At 49.3% G+C, this 21,789-nt stretch overlaps 1 protein-coding gene across 2 annotated transcripts in view; it reads right to left on the bottom strand.

The window, feature by feature from the left end:
- TBCE (tubulin folding cofactor E) overlaps window positions 1–12,302 on the bottom strand; it is a 131,414-nt gene extending 119,112 nt beyond the window's left edge. For both annotated transcript variants that reach the window (XM_029593846.1, XM_029593847.1), the window contains exons 1-2: window positions 12,249–12,302; window positions 8,794–8,911 (exon numbers count right to left, since the gene is read on the bottom strand). In XM_029593846.1, the coding sequence (XP_029449706.1) occupies window positions 8,794–8,893 (100 nt within the window). In that variant the 5' untranslated portion in view covers window positions 8,894–8,911; window positions 12,249–12,302. The remainder of the gene's footprint in view (window positions 1–8,793; window positions 8,912–12,248) is intronic.
- Between the last annotated feature and the right edge of the window lie 9,487 nt (window positions 12,303–21,789).

Below are 21,789 nucleotides of genomic sequence, written 5' to 3'. Positions count from 1 at the left end.
CCGATGGGATTCTATGCGCCTTAAAACTCTTCCCACCAGGGGCCACAGAGGAAACACATAAAGGAGGATGCGAGAAGGCCACGGAAGCACCAGTGCATCCACCCCTTCCGATCCGTGCTCTCGCCTTCGGCTGAAGAAACGAGCCACTTTGGCATTTAGCCGAGTTGCCATTAAGTCCAAGCGCGGAACCCCCCATCGTCGAGTTATGAGGTGCATCGCCTCGACCGACAGCTCCCCCCTCTCCTGGGTCTAGATGTTGTCGACTGAGATAATCCGCCTGAACGTTGTTCATGCCTGCAATATGGGTGGCCGCGATGCGGGATAGATGGCGTTCCGCCCAGGCCATCAACAAAGACACTTCGGCCGCCACCGGACGACTTTTTGTGCCTCCTTGTCTGTTTATATATGCCACAGTGGTCACGTAGTCTGATAGAATTCGCACCACCCGACGGTGTACCATCGGGAGGAGTTGACGTAAGGCCAGACGGACCGCCCTGGTCTCCAGGCGATTGATGGACCAAGTGGCCTGTCGAGAGGACCATCTCCCCTGCACTGCTCGGGACTGACATACAGCCCCCCATCCTGATAGACTGGCATCCGTCGTCACGACGATCCAAGGTGGAAGTTCTAAGTCCCCCCCCTGCAGAAGATGGTCCGGGATCAACCACCAAATGAGGCTGGACCGGGCCGGTTCCAGCAATGGTAACAGCATGTCGTAGTCCTCGGACCTGGGATCCCAGCGGGAAAGAAGCGCCCTTTGCAAAGGCCGCATATGCGCAAAGGCCCAAGGCACCATTTCCAGAGTAGAAGCCATATGCCCAATGACTTGAAAATAATCCCAGGCCATAGGTAGTGGCAGGTCCAACAGGTTTCACACTTGAGCCATCAGATTGACCATCCGTTAATGGGGCAGGAACACTTTGCCCACCGAAGTATCGAACCGGGCTCCCAGAAACTCCAAGTGCTGAGTCTGTTCTAGATGGCTCTTCGCAAAGTTGATTACCCAACCTAACGCCTGTAGTTGCTCCACCACTAACCAAACCGCTCACTTGCACAAAGCTTCCGACTTTGCCCGGATGAGCCAATCGTCTAGATAGGGATGTACCAGTATCCCTTGACGGCGAAGAGAAGCTGCCATGACCACCAGAACCTTGGTGAAAATTCTGGGGGCAGTCGCTAACCCGAACGGTAGGGCGCGAAACTGAAAATGGTCCCCCAGCACCATGAACCTCAGGAATTTCTGATGATGCTCCTGGATTCCAATGTGGAGATACGCCTCGGTTAGATCCAAAGAAGCCAAAAATTCTCCCTTGTGGACGGCCGCAATGACAGACCGCAGCGTCTCCATGCGAAAACGCGGAACGCATAAAGCTCTGTTGACCTGTTTTAAATCCAAAATTGGTCTGAACGTTCCTTCCTTCTCTGGAACCACGAAGTATATGGAGTACCGGCCAGTCCAACGTTCAGCAGGCGGAACTGGGATCACTGCCCCCAGTGCCCGCAACCAGTCCAACGTTGGTGCAATAACGAGCTGCTTCGCCGGAGGACCACATGGCGACACCAGAAACAGATCCCAGAGCGGACGAGCAAAATCCAAAACGTAACCGTGACTTACAACATCGAGGACCCACTGGTCCGAGGTTATCTTGACCCATTCCTCCCGAAATAGGGACAGCCGACCCCCGATGCGCGGAATGGAGGAATGGGTCTGCGCGTCTTCATTGTGTAGCCTTGTTGGGGGTAAAGGCCTGCGAGGATCCTGACCGCTGAGGCCGCCTGCCACGAAAGGAATGTGTCCAAGATTGTGACCTCGACGCCTGCTGTCTCTGGGGAAAGGAAACACCCATCCCCATAAGGAAACGGCGTTGGCCCCGAAACCGGACCCTGGAATTTCCGAAGGGTCGAGACTGTCGGGGCTTGTCTTCGGGCAACTTATAAACCTTGTTGTCCCCCAAGTCCTTGATGAGCTGCTCCAGCTCATCTCCAAACAACAACTTTCCCCTGAAGGGAAAAGAACCCAAGCGCGACTTAGAGGAAGCATCTGCCGCCCAGCGCCGAAGCCAGAGCAGCTGCCTGGCGGATACAGCCAAGGACATAGTGCGAGCTGAAGTCCGTAGGAGATCATATAAGGCATCCGCTGTGTAGGCAACTGCAGCCTCCATGTAGTTAGCCTGCTCCGTTTCTTCCGGCGGAAGATCCTGGGCTGTAAGCAATTGTTGAACCCAGTGAAGTGTGGCCCGCTGCACGAGGCTGCTACAGACCGCTGCCCAGACACATAATGCCGAAACTTCAAAAATGTGCTTCAATAAAATCTCCAACTTTCGATCCTGGAGATCCTTCAGCGCTGTTCCCCCTGTCACGGGAATGATAGGATGCTTTATCACGGCCGTGACCACCGAATCCACTTTGGGAATCTTGAGAAGGTCTAAGGACTCAGTCGGTAGGGGATACAACTTATCCATAGCCCTGCTGACCCGCAAGGAAGCCTGTGGAAGTTCCCATTCCTCAGAAACAATTTGAAATAATTTAGGATGAAATGGGAAAGTTTGCAGGGGGTCCCGAAGACCCACCAAAGCTACATCCCCCGGAGAAGTATCCGCTTCCTGGTGTGGCGCCGGGATTTCCAGCTCCTTCAAAACGTGCGGGATCAAGTGATTTAGCTCGTCCTTACTAAATAAGCGAAGGACCTGGGGATCATCCCCCTCCACTGATACCTGCCCATCCAAATCTCCACCCCTGACTGTGTCTAAAAGGTCCTGAGAGGGGTCCGGGGCCTCCGGAACCCCCGAGCCCACCTGTGGACGGGGACAACGAGCCCCCACTCACCCCTGGTCCGGGACTGAACTTGAAATCTTAGGTGGAGAGGGTCCAGTAACCTCCCAGACCGCCTCTGCCTCTAAGAAGGCTTTGTGCATTAAAAGCACAAACTGAGAAGAAAACGGGGCTGTTCTTTTAAAAGTATTCCCCGCGAGTCGGGAAGGAGGGGGGGGGGGGGGGAACCGAGGGGCTCCGAAATCGGACCTGCGCTGCGGGCTTAGAGCCGGGGGAGAAGGAGGAGAGGAATCCTCCTCCTCTGACCCTGTCTCATCTGACCACAACGTGGTCAAAATGGCCGCCACCTCCTTCTCTATGGGAGGCGGGGCTGACTTCCGAGGGCCAGAAGGAGCAGAGCTGCGGGCAGCGCTCGGCCCCCAAGAGGGTCCCTCGCCCCCGGGAAGACATCGGGAGCAGAGACCCTCTCGGGAGAGTCGCGCCCCCGCCCCCCCCCCCCCCCCCCGGCAGGCCGTGCAGGCCGAAGACCGCGGCACGAAGAGGCGGGAAGGAAAAGGAAACAAAACGCGCCAAAAAGTAAAACACTGCCCCTGAGCAAAAAACTCGCCGGGTGATCCAGCCAGCCCCTCCGGAGTCCCGACACTGTAACACGGCAGGCCGGGGCTGAGAGCGACGTGCACACTGTCTGTCACCAACAGGACTTACGTGCCCATCTAACTTTTTTTTTTTTTTTTTTTTTTTTGTGGAACAATCAAGTGTCCCTGCTCCCCTGTTAAGCCCCCTTCAGAGGGAAAACCTCTGGAACACTTCAACTGGCGGGAGAGTGACCAGCCCACCGGTAAATTCTCCCTCTTGTCACCTAGGGACTAGCTAGCTCCAGGTATATGGCCTTAGGGCATTGCCCTGCCAAGCCTGCCCTGAATCATAACCCCTTGCAGCGCATGGAACACGAAAGAAAAAAGAACTATCTTTTCTTTTTTTTCATACAGACTAAACAAACTAGTTGATCTAGTCAGGGTCACTCAAACCTGATAAACCTGTACAATCAAAGTAGAAATGTGGAAAGATCAGGACCGCAGGTTATGCCTCTCAATCTGCTGGAGTCAGAGAAAATACTGAGGGATCGCAGGTGGCACACCAGTATATCTTGGGGGTGCTTTTCAGCTTTTCTCTGACTCCATCTGCTGGAGGAGAGGCATAACCCAGCAGTCTGGACTGATCCTGGTACGTACAGGGAATGTCTTGATATTCCACTATGTGACAGAGTTTTAATTAAACCGTATATTTATGCAGTTAAACATACAATTGCCCTGTTTTGGAAGAGTGGCCCTAATATGTCACGTCAGAAAAAACAAATGTCAGATACAGTGCTGCTAGAGAAGCTCACCTATGCTTTGAAGGGGAAAGCTGATAAACTTTGGGCAAAATGCTGGGATTATGTGAGGGTGAACGCTGAATGTCTTTTCTTTGTTGTACTTGTTTTATAATAATGAAGTTGCTTTAACTTCCTCATGCAAAAGCTGGTAGTGCATACAGAGGTGTGCTATGTACACTGACACTCTATTATATTTCTCTTTGCATCTCTGACCTTCTGTATGTTTTCTATGATAACTGTGTTGGTTTAAATAAAAAAAATGTTAAAGCTGGAAAACTGATAGATAAAAACACAGTAAGTAATGTGTGTTCATGATTATCATAGTAGTTTATAAATGGATCTTGTTTGAATGGATAGAAGTTTCCACTTCCAACCTTGCTCTCTGGAAATACGAGATTCTTGACATGATTAAAATTGCATGTACACTCAAAGGAGCTGGAGAGATTTCTGGGTTCTAGGAAGTAAATATAATCCAAACCTCTCAGGAAAATAAAAAAATGACAAATTATTAAAACCTCTAAAATAAGTATATTATTTCTGTAATAGGACTGGGTCACAATTTATGGCTTTGTTTTACAAGAGTTTCAGTGAAAATATATATATATATATATATATATATATATATATATATATATATATATATATATATGAATGAGTTATGCTGATACTTGTTATATAAGCATTTTAATATAAAATGAAAGCACTCACTGAACTGGATATTATATATGATGAAGTGTATGGAACCGATTCTTATGGAGTATGGTAAAGGACGTTTGCACTGAATTAACAGTAGCATGGCCAAAACCATATTTGCTTAGAATACCACTGTGTGATACAGAATCAAATGTCTTACTGAAACCAAGAGATATCACATCTGCTGGTTCCACCTCATCTCCAAAACCTGTTAATCTGTCATAGAAAAAATTCTTAATTTGGCATGATCTGTCATTTGAAAATACACCTTGGGTTTTTTTTCTTAGCATCTCGTTACCATCAAGGTGCTTGCCAATTGGCCAGCCCAAAGGCTCAATAGCCCTGCTGTGTGCTGCCATGTATAAGATCTGGGTTAGATTCTCAGGCCTGACTTCGAGGCTACGGAGTCCCAGCTGTCGCTCAAAAGTACCATCAGAAGGCTGCTGCTAAAACAAAGAGGTTAAGGGAAAGATTTCTAAATGGCCGGGGGAAGGCAGGCATGTAGGGCTGGAAACCATGAACAGGACAGGGATTGCTGCTGAAAAAAACAACCCAAAAAAAATCTGTATACTCCAACACCTCCCTATAAAAAATATATACAGACATATATAATTATTTTTTTAGGTCTCTAGTCAGAAAGATTTGTCCAGCTAACATTTCAATTTAGACAATCAAACCCCAAGGTTTGAATTTTTTTCCCCATGGCTAAAGCTTTTATCCAGTCAGATAAGAGGTGGCATGGGGGTGTTCTAGGAGCATGGTTTAAATTTGGCTAACTCTTGTGGGGAAAATGATCTTAAAATTAGCTGGACACCAAAAACACACCAAAAATTAGTGGCTGAGCACTCTCTCTCCACCCCCCCACCCCCCCACAGTCTGATTTAAAAATGTTGCATCATCAAGTGGACCCTACCCCAATACATGCAACACTAGTACAATGGAGTTCCTCACCCCAATGCAATTTAAAATTGATCTATGATGATCCCCCACAACTTAAAAAAAAAAAAAATTGCCAAAAAGACCCAAACCTGGATCTCTCACTCCCCCAAAACTCTTCCAAAAGCAACAGGAGGAGGAATGGCCATCACTTAGGATGAATTTATTCATTGCTCTTGGACAAGGATTGGTTCCTTCACTGACAGCTGTCACCACTATTGGCTGTTAGTATTCAGCCGAGCAGAAGCAGGTAAAGGTCTCTCCTGCTCCCACTCTGCTTTGAGGAACAGTTTTGTTTATTTATTTATTTAAAGCTTTTCTATACCGGCATTCATGATACAATCATATCATGCCGGTTTACAAATAACAGGGGGGTGCAATAACTTTGTTCTTTTAACCAGTGCAGAGGAAGCAAAAAAGTTACAATATAACAAGGTTGTTGAAACTGGGGGGGAAGAAGACAAGAATAGTCAAGAATAAATATAAATCTTTACAGAGGTAGATTATTGACATTGTGCAGTAATGTCTCTTTATGGTTATTATTTACATTGTGCAGTAAGGTCTCTCAATGGATATTAGACTCTGGAGGGCTTGATTGCCGTAGGATCTCTACTTGGATATTAGACTCGGGAAAGGCTTGTTTAAATAGCCAAGTCTTAAGCCTTTTTCTGAATGTTAATAGGCAAGGTTCAAGTCTGAGATCGGGTGGTAAGGTATTCCAAAGAACGGGGCCTGCTGTAGAGAAGGCCCGGTCTCTGAGTGTAATATGGTGTGTAGATTTAATTGGGGGAACAGTCAGTGATCCTTTGTAGGCTTCTCTGATGGGTCTGGATGATGTGTGTAGTCTGAGGGGGATTTGGAGGTTGAGGGGGGTTAGGGAGTGGATGGATTTATGGATGATGGTGAAGGACTTGTGTAGGATTCTGTAGTGTATTGGCAGCCAGTGTAGATTTATTAGAATGGGAGAGATGTGGTCTCTTCTCCTGGAATTTGTCAGGATTCTGGCTGCCGCATTCTGGAGCATCTGAAGTGGTTTGATGGAAGAGGACAGGAGGCCTAGTAAAATAGAGTTGCAATAATCTATCTTGGAGAATATTACGGATTGTAGGACTGTTCTGAAGTCATGAAAGTATAGGAGTGGTTTCATTCTTTTGATTACCTGTAGCTTGTAGAAGCAGTTCTTGGTTATATTGTTAATAAATGTTTTTAGATTCAAGTGTTTGTCTATTACTACCCCTAGGTCTCTTGCTTGTGCAGCCATGGTGTTCACTGGAGCAGTTTGTGGGGAGTTGCTGTTTTCGGGTGTGATGAGGAGCAGTTCCATTTTGGCCGAGTTTAGAATCAGATTTAGGTTTGCAAGGAGTCCGTTGATCTCTTGGAGGCAGTTTTCCCAGTATTTAAGAGTTTTTGAGATAGATTCTTTGATGGGTATCAGAATTTGAAAGTCATCAGCGTATAAGAAATGTTTTAGTTGCAGGTTAGTTAACAGTTGGCATAGAGGAAGAAGGTATATGTTGAATAGAGTTGGGGATAGTGAGAAGCCTTGAGGGACTCCTTGTGAGGAATTGTAGCGGGGGGATTCTTTATTATTGATTTTAACTTTGTAACCTCTGTTACTAAGGAATGTTTTGAACCATGTGTGAGCAGAGCCTGTTATTCCAATATACAAGAGGCGGTTGAGGAGGGTGGCATGGTTGACAGTATCGAAAGCTGCCGACAGGTCCAGTAGAATTAGTAGGAAAGATTGTCCTTTGTCCAAGCCCATGATGAGGTGGTCTGTTAGCGATAGGAGTAGGGTTTCAGTGCTTAAAGCCTTGCGAAACCCGTATTGTGTGGGGTGTAGAATTTCGTGATCTTTGAGATAGTTAGAGTTATGAATTGACCAGTTTTTCCAAAATCTTTGCTACAAAAGGCAGGTTGGAGATTGGGCGGAAGTTGTTTGGATTCTTAGGATCCAAGTCTGGCTTCTTTAGTAGTTGTTTCAGAGGCAGTTTTTAGGGCGTCAGGGAAGATTCCCTGTTTTAAGGAACAATTTACAATGTCCGCTAGTGGTTTGGAGATAGTTTCTGGTATTAGCAGAAGTAGTTTTGATGGTATTAGGTCGAAGGGATGGGAGGACGGTTTCATTTTCTTTAACAGGGATTGGATCTCTAAGGCGGTGGTTGGTTCGAACGCATCCAGTGAGATTCTTTTGTTGAGTAGTTGGTAGGAGCTGGTCAGAGGGGTGGGACTGGGTGGCAAGAGGGTTAAGAGATTGGTGATTTTACTTTGGAAGAATAGGGCTAGTTCGTCTGCTTTGGATTGTGCTTGTTCATTGGGGATAGATGTGGTGTTAGGATGTGTTAGTTCTGAAACGTAGGAGAAGAGGGCTCTTGCGTCAAAGGTAAGGTCGTGAATCTTGTGAGCGTGGAAATCCCTTTTTGCCTTTAGGGTAGAGTTCCTGTAGTGGTGGAGGGCAGATTTGTAAGTGGAAAGTGTGCTGGGGCAAGGGGTTTTGCGCCATAAGTTTTCCTTTCTTCTGAGGATTTGTTTGAGTTTCCGTTTTGTGGGAGAAGGGCTCAAGGGTAGGGATTTTTGGCAATTTTTTTTTTTTAAAGGTACTGGATGGGAAGGGGATCACCACTGCTAACTGAGGAACAATTTTAAATTATACTGAGGAGCGGGGGGGGGGTTCTGTTTGGCAGCACAAATGTTGCATATACTGGGAGGGAGGGGGGATAGAGGAAGCATCATCTTGGCTGTGCAATATTTCTGAATGATACTGAGAGGTGGGAGGGGAAATCAGTCTCAGTGGGACTATTTTTTTTTTGCAAAATATTCAGTACACTAGTAAGGGGCAAAATTACCCAAATAACTTTAGAGAGTCAGTGAGATTTTTTCCCAGATAAGTGCTGCTGAATATTGAGCTGATATTATCCAGGTTAACTTTATCTAAATAAGTTGCCTACTCACCGAGTATCAACTATATGCTGTAAGTAGTAAAAAATAAACTTTTTTTACGAATAACATGACTCCACCTGGTGTGGGCGGGACGTAGCCAACATAACGCACAGTTGCATAAGCCCCTTCACAAATGATTCTTCTGCCTTCGGCATCATCGGGTATTGTCTGAGTCATAGCAAATGCTTCACAAAACTGGAAGAAAACAAAACAAAGTAATATTAAAATGCAGCAGTTTTAAACTAAAAGCAGACAAATGGTTGCTGGCAGAGCACAACCACCCCCTCCCCAGAGAGTATTCCAACCCTCAAACTGTCAAGAAGCTGCAAGAATAGTGGCACATAAGTCAGGAGAATTACACCCAAGGAGCATACGGCTACCATTTTAGGGTGACCAACTGCCCGGTTTTGCAGCCTGTTCTACTGTATCTGGACCCTGTAAAACCCGGTCGAGCAAAGGGTGGTCTATCTCTGACTTCTTACCAACGCCTGTGTAGCACCAATTAGCTACCTACTTATTTATTTTTGGTGGCTGGTACAGCTGTAAAAGAGAGAAGCCTGCGCTAGCAGACAGGATTTTAAGCTGCCCAGCGGCCGCGAGCGGAGCCCATCCTGTTCGCAGCCGAAGACAAGGGAGGCACCGGGTGGGCTGCAACTCGTGAGTGGAATGCCACGAAGTGGAAGGAAGCCCCAGTGGGCTGCGAGCGGAGCCCATCCCGTTTTCGGCCGAATATGAGGGAGGCACCAGGAGGGCTGCATCTTGCAGCCCCGCGAGCAGAATGCCACGAAGTGGAAGGAGGCCCCAGTGAGTGAATGGAGCCCATCCCACTCACGGCTGAAGACAAGGCACTGTTGGGCTGCAGCCGAGCAGTAAGCAGGTAATGACACTGACACGGCCTGTGAGTGTGTGTGGGCCTGTGCAGAATGACAGACACAGTGACAGGAGTCTGTGTGTGTGATTTAGAGCCTGAGTGTTTGAGCGAGGGTGTGTGAGAGCAAGGGTATGTGAGAGGGAACCCACATGAAGGGGTGTATATGAATAAGAGAGAGACTCTATGTGCAGGGGGTGTATAAGTGTGCAAGAGAGAGAAGAGGCCTGTGTGAGTTTGTTTGCCAGAAAGAGATGGAGTCTGAGGGGGGAGGGGGGAGGGGTGTGTGCAATAGAGAGAGGGAATCAATGTGAGGGTGCATGTGTGCGTGCAAGAGAGAGGGAGCCTGTGTGAGGGTGTGTTTGAGAGAAGAACAGAGGGGGCAGGGTGTGTGAGATAGGGGGCCTGTACAAAGGGCTGTGTGTATGTGAAGGACAGAAGGAACCTGTTTGAGTGGATGTGTGTGAGAGAGAGAGCGCCTATGTGCAGGGATGCACGAGTGTGAAAGAGAGAGAGAGGGGCTGTATGAGAAGAATGGTTTAAATTCTAGAAGTCAAGGGCAGCAGGGTGGAGATAGTGGAAGGGGTTGAGCCTAGAAGGGGAGGAAAGAGATAGTGGAGAGCGGAGAAGTTACTGAGAGATAAGAATAAAAGGGGTCTGGTTCAGGGGAGTAGGGAGAGAGGTTGGAAGGGACAGTCCTACAGTGTCCTTCTAGGAGAATTCTGCTCAAAATGTTTAAAACTTTACATCTTTGAATAAAAATTTTTCTGTATTATATGTTAAATTAAATTACTCAAAGACTGTGATGTATATTGTGTTGTTTTGACCAATATAAAGTATGCAGAATTTTGTAATTTTGTGTGCAAATTCCACCAGAAGTAATCGTGCTGCTCACCCAGAGTGTTTGCTCTAGTTTGAACATTCCATGGCCTCTTTCCAGCATCTTCTCTCTCAACTTGGCAGTCTCGGCCTCCTGCCTCGATTGCTCACCGAGACACAGATCCTCCTCCTTGAAGGTTCATACAGACTCCAGCAATCTATAAGGCCCGCCTGCCAGGGCTGTCTCATGTTTTGCCTGCATAGGTGGAGCACACATCCTCACGCGTGGCCAGGGATCCCTCCTGGAGCTGGACTCAGGACACACGCCATGGTGCCTTTGCTGCCAGTTATCTGCCTGAGCCTCCATCCTTGGCTCACACCCCGTCCACTGCTGTAGCTATCCATTCCAACTGCAGCCTAAAGGTACAGTTGCCTTGCTGCCACCCTGCCTGGCTCCCTCCCACCACAGTCCCTCGGCTGTCTCAGTCTCAGAACTCCCATCCTGTCCCCCATGGTTGGCACAACACTGGTGACCCACAGGCCCACTGTAGCTTTGCTGTTGCCTCCCTCCCTGTGACAGGCAGGTCTAGCCTTGATCTGGTTGCCTCCCTCAGGCACTCAGTTGCCTCATGTTGCCTGTGTTTTCTGTTGCCTTTCCTACTGGCTGCTGCAACCAGAGAAGCCAGCAGTCAGAAGTGCAAAATCACCGTAGCAAGTAGGTGCACACACGCAGTATACAAATGTAATGAATCTCCTTCACCACCCTTCCTGCCTAGCAAGAGGCTTATCATCTGCATTTATAAAAATAATTTGTACAGCATGAATGAGAGAAAGCGTCAGGGACAACATATGTGTGAGAGGGAGTATGTGGCAGTGATAGCATGTGTGAGAGAACTTGTGATAGAGCAAGCGTGTGTCAATGTAACCATTGAGAGAGAGGGTGTGTATGAGAATAAACCTGTGTGAATATGAGAAAGAAGAAAGTTTGTGCATCTCCCTCAATCCCTCCACAAATAATCCATTAAAAAGATCAGTAACCAGGGCAACCAGGATCTCCCCATCCCTACGAAGATATTTCATGTCTTCATGGCACCAGTAACGATAAAGGCAATATATACAAATATACTGGAGTCACAGTCCCAAACTGTTTCCTCAGTCAGCACACCACTACAATGCAGACAGATACTGAAGCACTGCTTCACAATAGAAGTCCTGCACATAGGAGTGGAAAATAATTAAAATAAACTTAGAAGCAGGGGGAAACATAATTCTTCCCTTTATTTACACAGGTACATACACACACAGGCATTTAATTTTAAACTTTGGACTGCCCTCTTTGCAGCATGATTGCAGTAGAATTTTGTGTATGTTCTAGTATTTATTGTCTATTTGACAGTGGCTCTGTTTTTACTTTATGTTTATTAGATTGTTTGCATGTGCCCTGCCTTGAACTGTGATTAAGTGCAGGTAATAAATTTTTTTTAATAAATAAATATATATATATATATATTATTGTAATAAATATATATTCACACGTGTATTTTTCGCTCCATAAGACGCACCTAGGATTCAGAGGGAGAAAATAAAAATAAAAAAATAAAAAGGTGTGCTAAACCGGTTCTGTTCCCGGGCGTCTGTGCGTCTTATGGAGCAAATTAAGGGTGTGTATACAATTTATTGTGTCCCCATTTCGTTTTCGGGTCTGGGGAGGGCCATTTCGGTCCACTCCCCGGATCAGAAAATTTGTATCGTTCTCTTTGTTTGGAAAAAACAAAAAAACAAAACCCAACCCTTTAAATGTAATTAATTACAACCCCCCACCCTCCTGACTCCCCCAAGACTTGCCAAGAGTCCCTGGTGGTCCAGCGGAGGTCCGTAAGTGATCTGCTCTTGGGCCGTCGGCTGCCAGTAATCAAAATGGTGCCGGCGGCCCTTTGCCCTTACTATGTCACAGGTGTTATCGGTGCCATTGGTCGGCCCCTGTCACATGGTAGGAGCAATGGACGGCCCGTGCCGTGCTCTTACCATGTGACAGGGGCCGACCAATGGCGCCGATAGCCCCTGTAACATAGTAAGGGCAAAGAGCCGCCAGCGCCATTTTAATTACTGGCAGCCGACGGCCCAAGCGCAGGAGATCGTTCCCGGACCCTTTTGGCAAGTTTTTTTTTGGGGGGGATCGTAGTTAATTATTATTACTTTTTTTTTATATTCGCTCCATAAGACGCACAGGCATTTTCCCATTTTGGGGGGAAAAAATTGCGTCTTATGGAGCGAAAACTACGGTACATATATCGGTTCCCCTGGGTTCCTGTGGTCCTGAGAAAAACTGCATAATTTACAAGTCTTAACAGAATCAACAAGCCTGAAGCTTCCCTGTGGCATAATTCAATTATCTGATGGTAGAGGTTACCTGTAGGACTGATTCATTGTGTATTCATTCACTGAGCTGGATGCTGATTGGCTCTCCCTAATAGCCAGTCCATATAGCCAGCACCAGATCAGGCACTAGGGCACATTAGAACTTAAAGAAACAGGTCTCTACGAAAAGGGTGGGCAAACTAAGGCACGCAGGCCAAATCCAGTCTATCATCGTGTTTCTTCCGGCCCACCTACCTCTGCCAAACCTGTATTATGTGCTGCCTGCCAATGCCAACCTGTTTGCCTGAGTGCCCAACGTCATCATCAAAGGTCCGAGTTACCCTTGAAAATGCACTGAAAGCACGACGTCGGGCCATTAACAATGTCTGGTACACACACAAGGAAGTTATCAGAACATAAATTTGGAGAGTGGAGATGATTTGATTTTTTTTTAATTGTCGCCTTTCTGTAGACAATCTGAGGAAGCAGGAGCCCTCTCATGCTTGGCGGCTGGATTTTCAGCCTGCTGCTGACTTCTTCCCTCCACCGCAGCCGTGAAAGTGAGCTGAAATGCTGTCTGGGGAAAGGGAGGGGTGGTGTGCATAGGGAGAACTTCTTGTGGCTAGGGGTCTGCTCTCCTTCCAAACCTGGGGTAGTGGGGTTGGGGGAATAGTCTATAATTAGCTGCTCACCATGCTGAAAAAACAAATTGGGGGGGAGACAAACCAAGTTAATCCTCAGTCTGGACCAGGCTGGGGAGAATTTTTTTTTTCTTGGTTCAGCTTTGGCACTAACCTGCTGGGGAGGGGGGAAGAGACAGTAGTACAGTGAGGCAAGAACAAAAGAGGGAGGAGACGAGGGAAGGTGGGTGGGTGACACTGGTGCTGGGTAAACATAGAGGCTGTGAGAGGCACTCCATGCACATACTTGCATGTGCACTCACTAACACTCCACTCTGTCACACATGCACTCCCCACTCATACACACACATTCCACTCAGTCTCTGAGACACCCTCTGCCCCATGTAACTCAGACACATCAGCACTCGCTCATTCCCAATCAGTCAGTAATACACACAATTGCATATTACATTTTGTGTTTCTCCAAGGGGTCTCCTCCTCCTCCCTCCAGGAACTCCAAGGGGAATCCCTTCCCAGCCCATGATGCAGACAGAAATTTGTAATGCAAAAAGGTTTCTCCACCCCTGCCTTTCAAACCCCATTATTAGGGTTTCTGCTGCCAACTGGTGGTGAAGATACAGAATTAATTGTTCTCATCATTACCTGTGTAGAACTTACCCTGATTCCAACTGAAAGGAATGTTTTGCACTCTTGAAAATTGATTTGGCTACTTTTTTTTTTTTACACATGTTATATAAATAAATTCATTTTCATGTGGAGAATGTTTATTCCATTTCCCCTCATCTTTTATGTAAATGTATTTTTATATAGTATATCATTCCTTATTGAACCCCACACTCCAAACAATACTCCTGGGCAGCAAAGGGAACCCTTGCTAAGTTCTGGGAGCTAGAGAGATGTGGCTATTCATGTTGTTTGATTGTACCTCACTTTAATCCTTGTAGAATGCAAGAAATACATTGCTTTAAATAAGAAAAACAGAAAATGAATATCCCTCTGCACTCCTCTATTGCTGGCTGAGGCTGCTGCAGCAACCATCTACCCTCTCGCCCAGGCTCAACCATATTACCATTGCAGTGTGGCACAGAGCCACAACTGGGGAGGGGGTGCAAGCAAAAAGAAAGGTGATACAATAGGAATGGTTTTCAATTAAATAGATCCTTTTCCATAGCGAGAGGTGTGAAAACTTTATGCAAAATTTTCCAAATAATTGCCATAGGCACCCCTGGTCAATTGTATGTTCCAATGAATCTCTAATCAAACATAAGCTGACATTTCCTGGCGTGTAGCCAGATGGACTCAGGACAAATGGGATAGTATCCGCGTGCTAGCAGTTGGAGACGGATCTGACGTCAGCACAGGGGCGTGTATATATCCCCACAGGAAGCGCAGCTGTTCAGTAATTTCCGTCTCCAAAGCAGTTTGGAGTGCCTGCACGCTGGTTCAGCGTGCTTTCCAAGACTACTTTCATTTTTGTTTTCTTCTCTTCTAGATTCTACTTTATCTTTCTTCCACACCTTTTTGAGCCCCGCGCTCCTCAGGGGCCGTTCTGGCCGTGCCCCCCAGTTGAGCTTCCCGGGGTGACTCCCGTGGTCCCCCGGAGGTGTAAGTCCTCGGTTCAGCCGAGGCCCTCGCTCCCGGCATGGACGAGGTAGCGGGTGCGGTGCCTCAACCGCGGCGGTGAAAGGTATCGGCCCTTTCCCCTCGCAGCCGGAGACCGCCTGTGATCCTGCCCGGCAGCGCTGCAGATTTGGTACGGCGTACGTCTCTTCACCCAGGTCTCCGCTATCTAGAGGACCGGCGGCGTGGCAAGCTGTGGAGGACGCCATTTGTGGCCTTACTCAGGTATTCCGCGCCTGTAATGGGCGCGGCTTTTATTTTTTTTTTTCCTCCTCTCCTCCTTGTTCTTGCTTCTTGGCTACCACTGTGAGTATGTGCCGCATATTGCTGCTGTATGCCTATTGACTGCCCTTAGGTGTATATTGCTACCTGCTTCGTATTGTGCGGCTGTTTTTTTCAGCGCCTATTGCTGTTGCATACTCTTGCTATTGGGCGCTTGTTTTGCTCAGCGCCTATTGCTGCCGCTTCCTATTGCTATTGTGCGCTTGTTTTGCTCAGCGCCTATTGCGGCCGCTTCCTATTGCTATTGTGCGCTTGTTTTGCTCAGCGCCTATTGCTGCCACTTCCTATTGCTATTGTGCGCTTGTTTTGCTCAGCGCCTATTGCTGCCGCTTGCCTTTGCTATTGTGCGCTTGCTCTATTCAGCGCCTATTGCTGCCGCATCCTATTGCTATTGTGCGCCTGTTCTAGCCTGCGCCTATTGCTGCCGCATAGGAAGCGCACGCTTGCTATATTCTGCTCATGGATCAGCTCGCAGCCGCGGCCGCAGCTGCGCCGCCACTTGCCCTAGACGTTTCAGCTCTGGGCCTCTGCTCCGCGTGCCACCTTCGTGCCACGCGCAGTACTGACCCCGACTCCCTGTGTACCCAATGTGCGGCGGCCGGGGGACCCTCCGGCCAGGACCAATCTCAGCCGCAGTTTTTTGATAGTTCACCTGCGGCTACCCCGGATTTGGGAGGCGGTCTCGACCGCTCGGGAATCCCGGGGGATCTGGTACCCCGGCGTTTTGAGGCGGCTTCCATTTCCTGGGTGGATCTTTTTCAGGGAATTCATGCCTTTGTCCAGATGCAGACGGCTTCGCGTCCTGTCCCTACGGTCCTTGCTGCGCCTGTTCTTCCGGCGGTTGCTGCGGTTCCTGCGGGGGCGGCGTCTCCGGCGCATACTGCGGCTGCCGCCATGATGGCAGCCTCTAGGGATCCGGTTCCGGGACCCTCGCAGCCTTCTCGGGAGCGGGACCTCCCGCTATTGGACAGTCCCGATCACTCGGACCTGGAGGTTTCACCGGACGAGTCCGAACTCCCGGACGAAGGGGACCTCCCCCCGGGGATTGCGCCATACCGGACTATGCGGCGCTTTTTCCCTAAGGAGGACCTCTCGGACCTCGTGTCTCAGTGTCTGGCGGAGTTGGAGATCACTGGACCCAGTGCTTCGATTCCTTCTGCGCAGAACCCCCTGCTGGAAGGTCTTCGTCCTACAGCCCGCCATTTTCCTTTCTTGCAGGCAGCTCAGCAACTCATTGATTTGGAATGGGCAGCACCGGCGGCCTCCTTTCAAGGGGGCCGGGCCCTGAAAGGCATGTACCCATTGGCACCGGCTCTCCAGGACCTCCTGGCATGCCCTCAGGTGGACGCCTTAATTAGCGCTGTGGTCAAGCGCACTACCATTCCTGTGGAAGGGGGTTTGGCCCTCAGGGAGCCCCAGGACAGGCGGATGGACGCCATTCTGAAGCAAAATTTTGAGGTGGCGGCTCTTTCTTTGAGGATTGCGGCCTGTTGCACGGTGGTCACTCGTGCCTGCTTGTCTCAGGTCCGGAACAACGCTCCGGCGGCTGACATGGAGCCCGCTCTTTCCTTCCTCACCGATGCCGCATCGGATTTGGTTCGAACCACGGCTAAGGGGATCTCGTCTTCCGTGGCCGCCAGGAGACACCTATGGATCCAGCCATGGTCCGCTGATGCCCCTTCCAAGTCTCGCCTCACCAAATTGCCTTTTCAGGGCTCGTTTCTGTTTGGCAGTGACCTTGATAAGCTTGTCGCTTCCTGGGGTGCCTCTCCTGTGCCTCGCCTACCAGAAGACCGGTCCAGGAGGGGACAGCGCTCCGGTCCCCGGCCCTCCAGGGGCAGGGGTTCACAGCGATTTGTTCCATATAGAGGGCGCTACCAGACGCCGCGTCCTCCGGCCAGGAATCAGTCCTTTCGGTCCAGGCTGCGCAGACGGGGGAACGGGCCGGGCGGGGGTCCCGGTCGCATCCCACAATGAGAATTTGCCGATTCATCTGGGGGACGAAGCCATAGGGGGCAGGTTGACCCTCTTCTACCCCAGATGGGTCGAGATCACGTCGGACCAGTGGGTCCTCGCAGTTATCCGAGAGGGGTATTATCTGGACTTTCATCATCTTCCTCCGGACAAGTTTGTGGAGTCTTCATGTTCCCCGCTCAAGAAGGCAGCATTGGCGGCCACCCTGACGAGGCTCCTGACCTTGAACGCCATCCTCCCGGTGCCTGCCTGGGAAGTGAATTCTGGACACTATTCCATTTATTTCATAGTACCCAAGAAAGGGGGCACTTTTCGGCCTGTGCTGGACCTCAAATCCCTCAATCGGTACTTACGGGTGCCGAGGTTTCGCATGGAAACTCTGCGCTCCGTCAAAGCCGCAGTCCAGCCCGGAGAGTTCCTCACGGCATTAGACCTGTCCGAAGCCTATCTTCATATTCCGATACATCCGGATCATCAGCGCTTCCTCCGCTTCAAGGTTCTGGACCGCCACTTCCAGTTTCGAGCTCTCCCCTTCGGGTTGGCCACCTCCCTGAGGACATTCACCAAGGTGATCGTGGTTGTGGCGGCGGCACTCAGGCGGGACGGGATCTTGGTCCATCCCTACCTAGACGACTGGTTGATCAGGGCGAAGTCCCGAGCGGAGAGCCTGCGGACAACCGACAGGGTGATCGCCCTTCTGGAAAGCTTGGGCTGGGTCATCAACCTCAGCAAGAGCTGCCTACAGCCTTCCCAGTCCATAGAATATCTGGGGGTACGGTTCGACACTCGGGCGGACACGGTCAGTCTTACGTCCAAGAGACAGTTGAAACTTCGGCAGCGTATCCAGTATCTGTTGGGAACCAGTCGGCCGTTAGCTTGGGATTATCTGCAAGTTCTGGGTCTCATGGCCTCCACTCTGGACGTGGTGCCTTGGGCACGAGCCCATATGAGACCACTACAGCATTCCCTGCTCTCTCGCTGGAGCCCCCATCACCGAGCCTATTCCACGCGCCTCCCTCTGCCGGTCCATGTTCGGACCCAGCTGCGGTGGTGGTTGCGGTCCGACCACCTGAGCAGGGGGTCGCGGATGTCCTCGCCCACGTGGATCTTGCTCACCACGGATGCCAGCCTCAGCGGCTGGGGAGCACATTGCGAAGAACTCACTGCGCAAGGGCGTTGGAACAGGGAGGAGTCCACATGGAACATCAATCGCCTGGAAGCCCGGGCAGTCAGACTGGCCTGCCTTCGTTTCGCTCCGCGGCTGCGGCACAGTGCTGTCAGGGTGATGTCCGACAACGCCACCACGGTGGCCTACATCAACCGTCAGGGCGGAACCAGAAGCCGACAGGTATCTCTGGAAATCGCCCCACTCATGGTTTGGGCAGAGGCGAATCTGCGGGACATCTCCGCCGTCCACATTGCCGGGAAGGACAATACCACAGCAGACTTCCTCAGCAGGGGACGCCTGAATCCAGGCGAGTGGCAGCTGTCCCCCACAGCTTTCCAGATGATTGTCGATCACTGGGGGATCCCGGCCATGGATTTACTGGCAGACAAGTCCAATGCTCAGGTACCCAGATTCTTCAGCCGCAGGCGCGACCCGTGCTCGCACGGCATCGATGCTCTGGTCCAGCCGTGGCCTCCGGGGACTCTTCTATATGCCTTTCCCCCGTGGCCTCTACTGGGTGCCCTCATCCACAGGATTCGGTCACACCAGGGCCTAGTTCTTCTGGTGGCCCCGGACTGGCCGAGAAGACCCTGGTACGCGGACCTCAGACGCCTGCTGGCTGGGGAGCCTCTCCCCCTGCCTCCTCTCCAGGACCTTCTACGTCAAGGTCCCATTCTGCACGAGGATCCGGCTCAGTTCTCTCTTACGGTCTGGCCATTGAGAGGGCTCGACTGAAGAAAAAGGGTTACTCGGGGCCTGTGATTACTACACTCCTCCGGGCTCGCAAGTTTTCCACTTCCCTCACCTACGTACGGATCTGGAGAATCTTTGAAGCATGGTGCGACTCTCATGGCACCAGTCCACATGCCGCCACTATTCCTATTGTGTTGGATTTCTTGCAGGATGGGCTTCAGAAGGGTCTCTCCCTCAGCTCCATCAAGGTTCAGGTAGCGGCACTATCGTGCTATGGACCCAGGAGAGGTGGCAAGACTATCGCCAAGCACCCTGATGTTTCTCGTTTCCTGCAAGGCGTCAAGCATATTCGTCCGCCACTAAAGTGGCCTATACCCTTCTGGAACCTTAATCTGGTTCTGGATTTCCTTGCGGGATCCACCTTCCGACCCCTTCGGGGCTTGTCTCTACGGTCTCTAACCCTGAAGTTGGTATTCCTGCTGGCCGTATGCTCCGCACGCCGCGTCTCTGAACTACAGGCGCTGTCCTGCCGTGACCCCTTTCTACGTATCACTTCGGAGTCTATCCATCTTCGGACGGTTCCCTCCTTTCTCCCTAAAGTGGTTTCACAGTTTCATCTTAACCAAACCATATCCTTGCCTACCACGGTAGGTTTGAAGAAATCTGAAGAAGGCCGTTTATTACGCCATCTCGACCTCGGCAGATTGCTGCCCAGGTATCTGACAATGACTCAAGACCTGCGGAAGACAGACCATCTGTTCGTCCTACACAGCGGGAAGAAGCAAGGTGAAGCGGCCTCTCGGCCCACCATTGCCCGCTGGATTAAAGACGTGGTCAGAGCCGCCTACGTGGCGGCTGGGAAGGCTCCGCCTCTACAGGTTAAGGCTCATTCTACCAGAGCCCAAGCGGCGTCTTGGGCTGAATCCCGGATGCTGTCACCGGCGGACATCTGTAAAGCGGCGACATGGTCCTCCCTCCATACCTTTTCTCGGTTCTACCGTCTGGATGTCCAGGCCAGGGAGGACTCGGCCTTTGCGAGGGCGGTACTGCATGGTCCTCAGGCAGCCTCCCGCCCAGGCGGGGTGTAAAGCTTTGGTACATCCCATTTGTCCTGAGTCCATCTGGCTACACGCCAGGAAATGTTCAGATTACTTACCTAGTAATCTTGTTTTCCTTAGTGTAGACAGATGGACTCAGCATCCCGCCCAGCTGCCTGTGTCCATGGGTTTCACTGATTCCGGGTACGCCTTTGACTTTTGTGTTCCTAAGAGCGTACACTCTGCCTATATCCACGCCTTCCGGTTGGGACGGCTGGCGGTCTCCGGCCACTGTCAATCGGTCAGGGGAGGCCTGTTTTCACTTTTTTCTTTACTTTTCATTGAGCGTCAGTACACACATCCATAACAGCTTTTGCAAGGAAGATTACTGAACAGCTGCGCTTCCTGTGGGGATATATACACGCCCCTGTGCTGACGTCAGATCCGTCTCCAACTGCTAGCACGCGGATACTATCCCATTTGTCCTGAGTCCATCTGTCTACACTAAGGAAAACAAGATTACCAGGTAAGTAATCTGAACAATAAAACTTTGTACAATGCAGAGGTTAATATGACATCTTTGCAATTTTTAATGCAGGGAGACCTAAAGGGAATGCTGACAGCAGATCTTCATCTGTGGATGTTAAGTTAGGCTTTCTGGAAAAGAAGCACTTAAAATCATGCAAAAACAGTTGTTGGACTGTTAAACTATTATAGTCTGTGTATTCTGTATGCTAGCTTAAAATTAGCATTTCATTTTAAGTTTATCATCATCTCTTCCGGGAAAATAGACAGCTATATTTAATTCTGTTTATTTAAAGATTAGCATTTAAAATCTAAGTTTTACAATTATGAGCTTGCAAAAGGTAATGTACTTGATATGAGAAGGTGAGAGAACTGCTTAATATGCAATTAGTCACTAGAATTTGATTCCCTCCCTCTCCATCTTCCACCCACTAGTCACTCTTTTTGATGCATACATTTTTACCCCCCATTAGGAGAAAAATTTTCAAAACAAGATTAGATTAGCTATTTAGAACATAGAATTAACCCTGATTTTAGTGATCAACAAATTTTAGTCCTATTGCTAGTCACTGACAAAGAAACAAAGACACCTAAAAATCAAAATAAAAAAAACCTTAACATTTTAAAACTCTGAGATTTAAACATACTCACTCCATAAACAGCTTTAAAAACGAATAAATCATCAAAAATTAAGATACAGACAGAAGTTCAGCAGCAAGATGGGGGTTATCCAGTCTTTTGCTCCAAGTGTCATACGTACTATCATCTACCTATTGGCAAGAAGAGGTTGTACATGCTCACCCGATGCAAAGAGCTCCTGACTCTCAGAGAACAAGTCCAACTCTGGAGACTAGAGTGCCAGAACTAGAGGAGCTGAGGACATCAGAGATATATATAGGAGACATTCAATGACATAGTAGAGCAGTCCCAACTCCAGTCTAGCAGCTCATGTGCTGTTTTGAAGAAGAAATGTCACCTGGAAGCAGACCATCACCTTAGTATGGCAGAAGCAATCCTAGTGCATGATTGAACTTGAGGCCTGCAGCTATGCACACAGACTGAACCAAAGTGCATTGACTGGATATGAG

This window comes from Rhinatrema bivittatum, chromosome 3, assembly GCF_901001135.1.
Source record: "Rhinatrema bivittatum chromosome 3, aRhiBiv1.1, whole genome shotgun sequence".
In the NCBI taxonomy this organism is placed as follows: Eukaryota; Metazoa; Chordata; class Amphibia; order Gymnophiona; family Rhinatrematidae; genus Rhinatrema; species Rhinatrema bivittatum.
The sequence above is the reverse complement of the archived record's forward strand: the minus strand, read 5'-3'. Positions and strand labels throughout refer to the sequence as shown.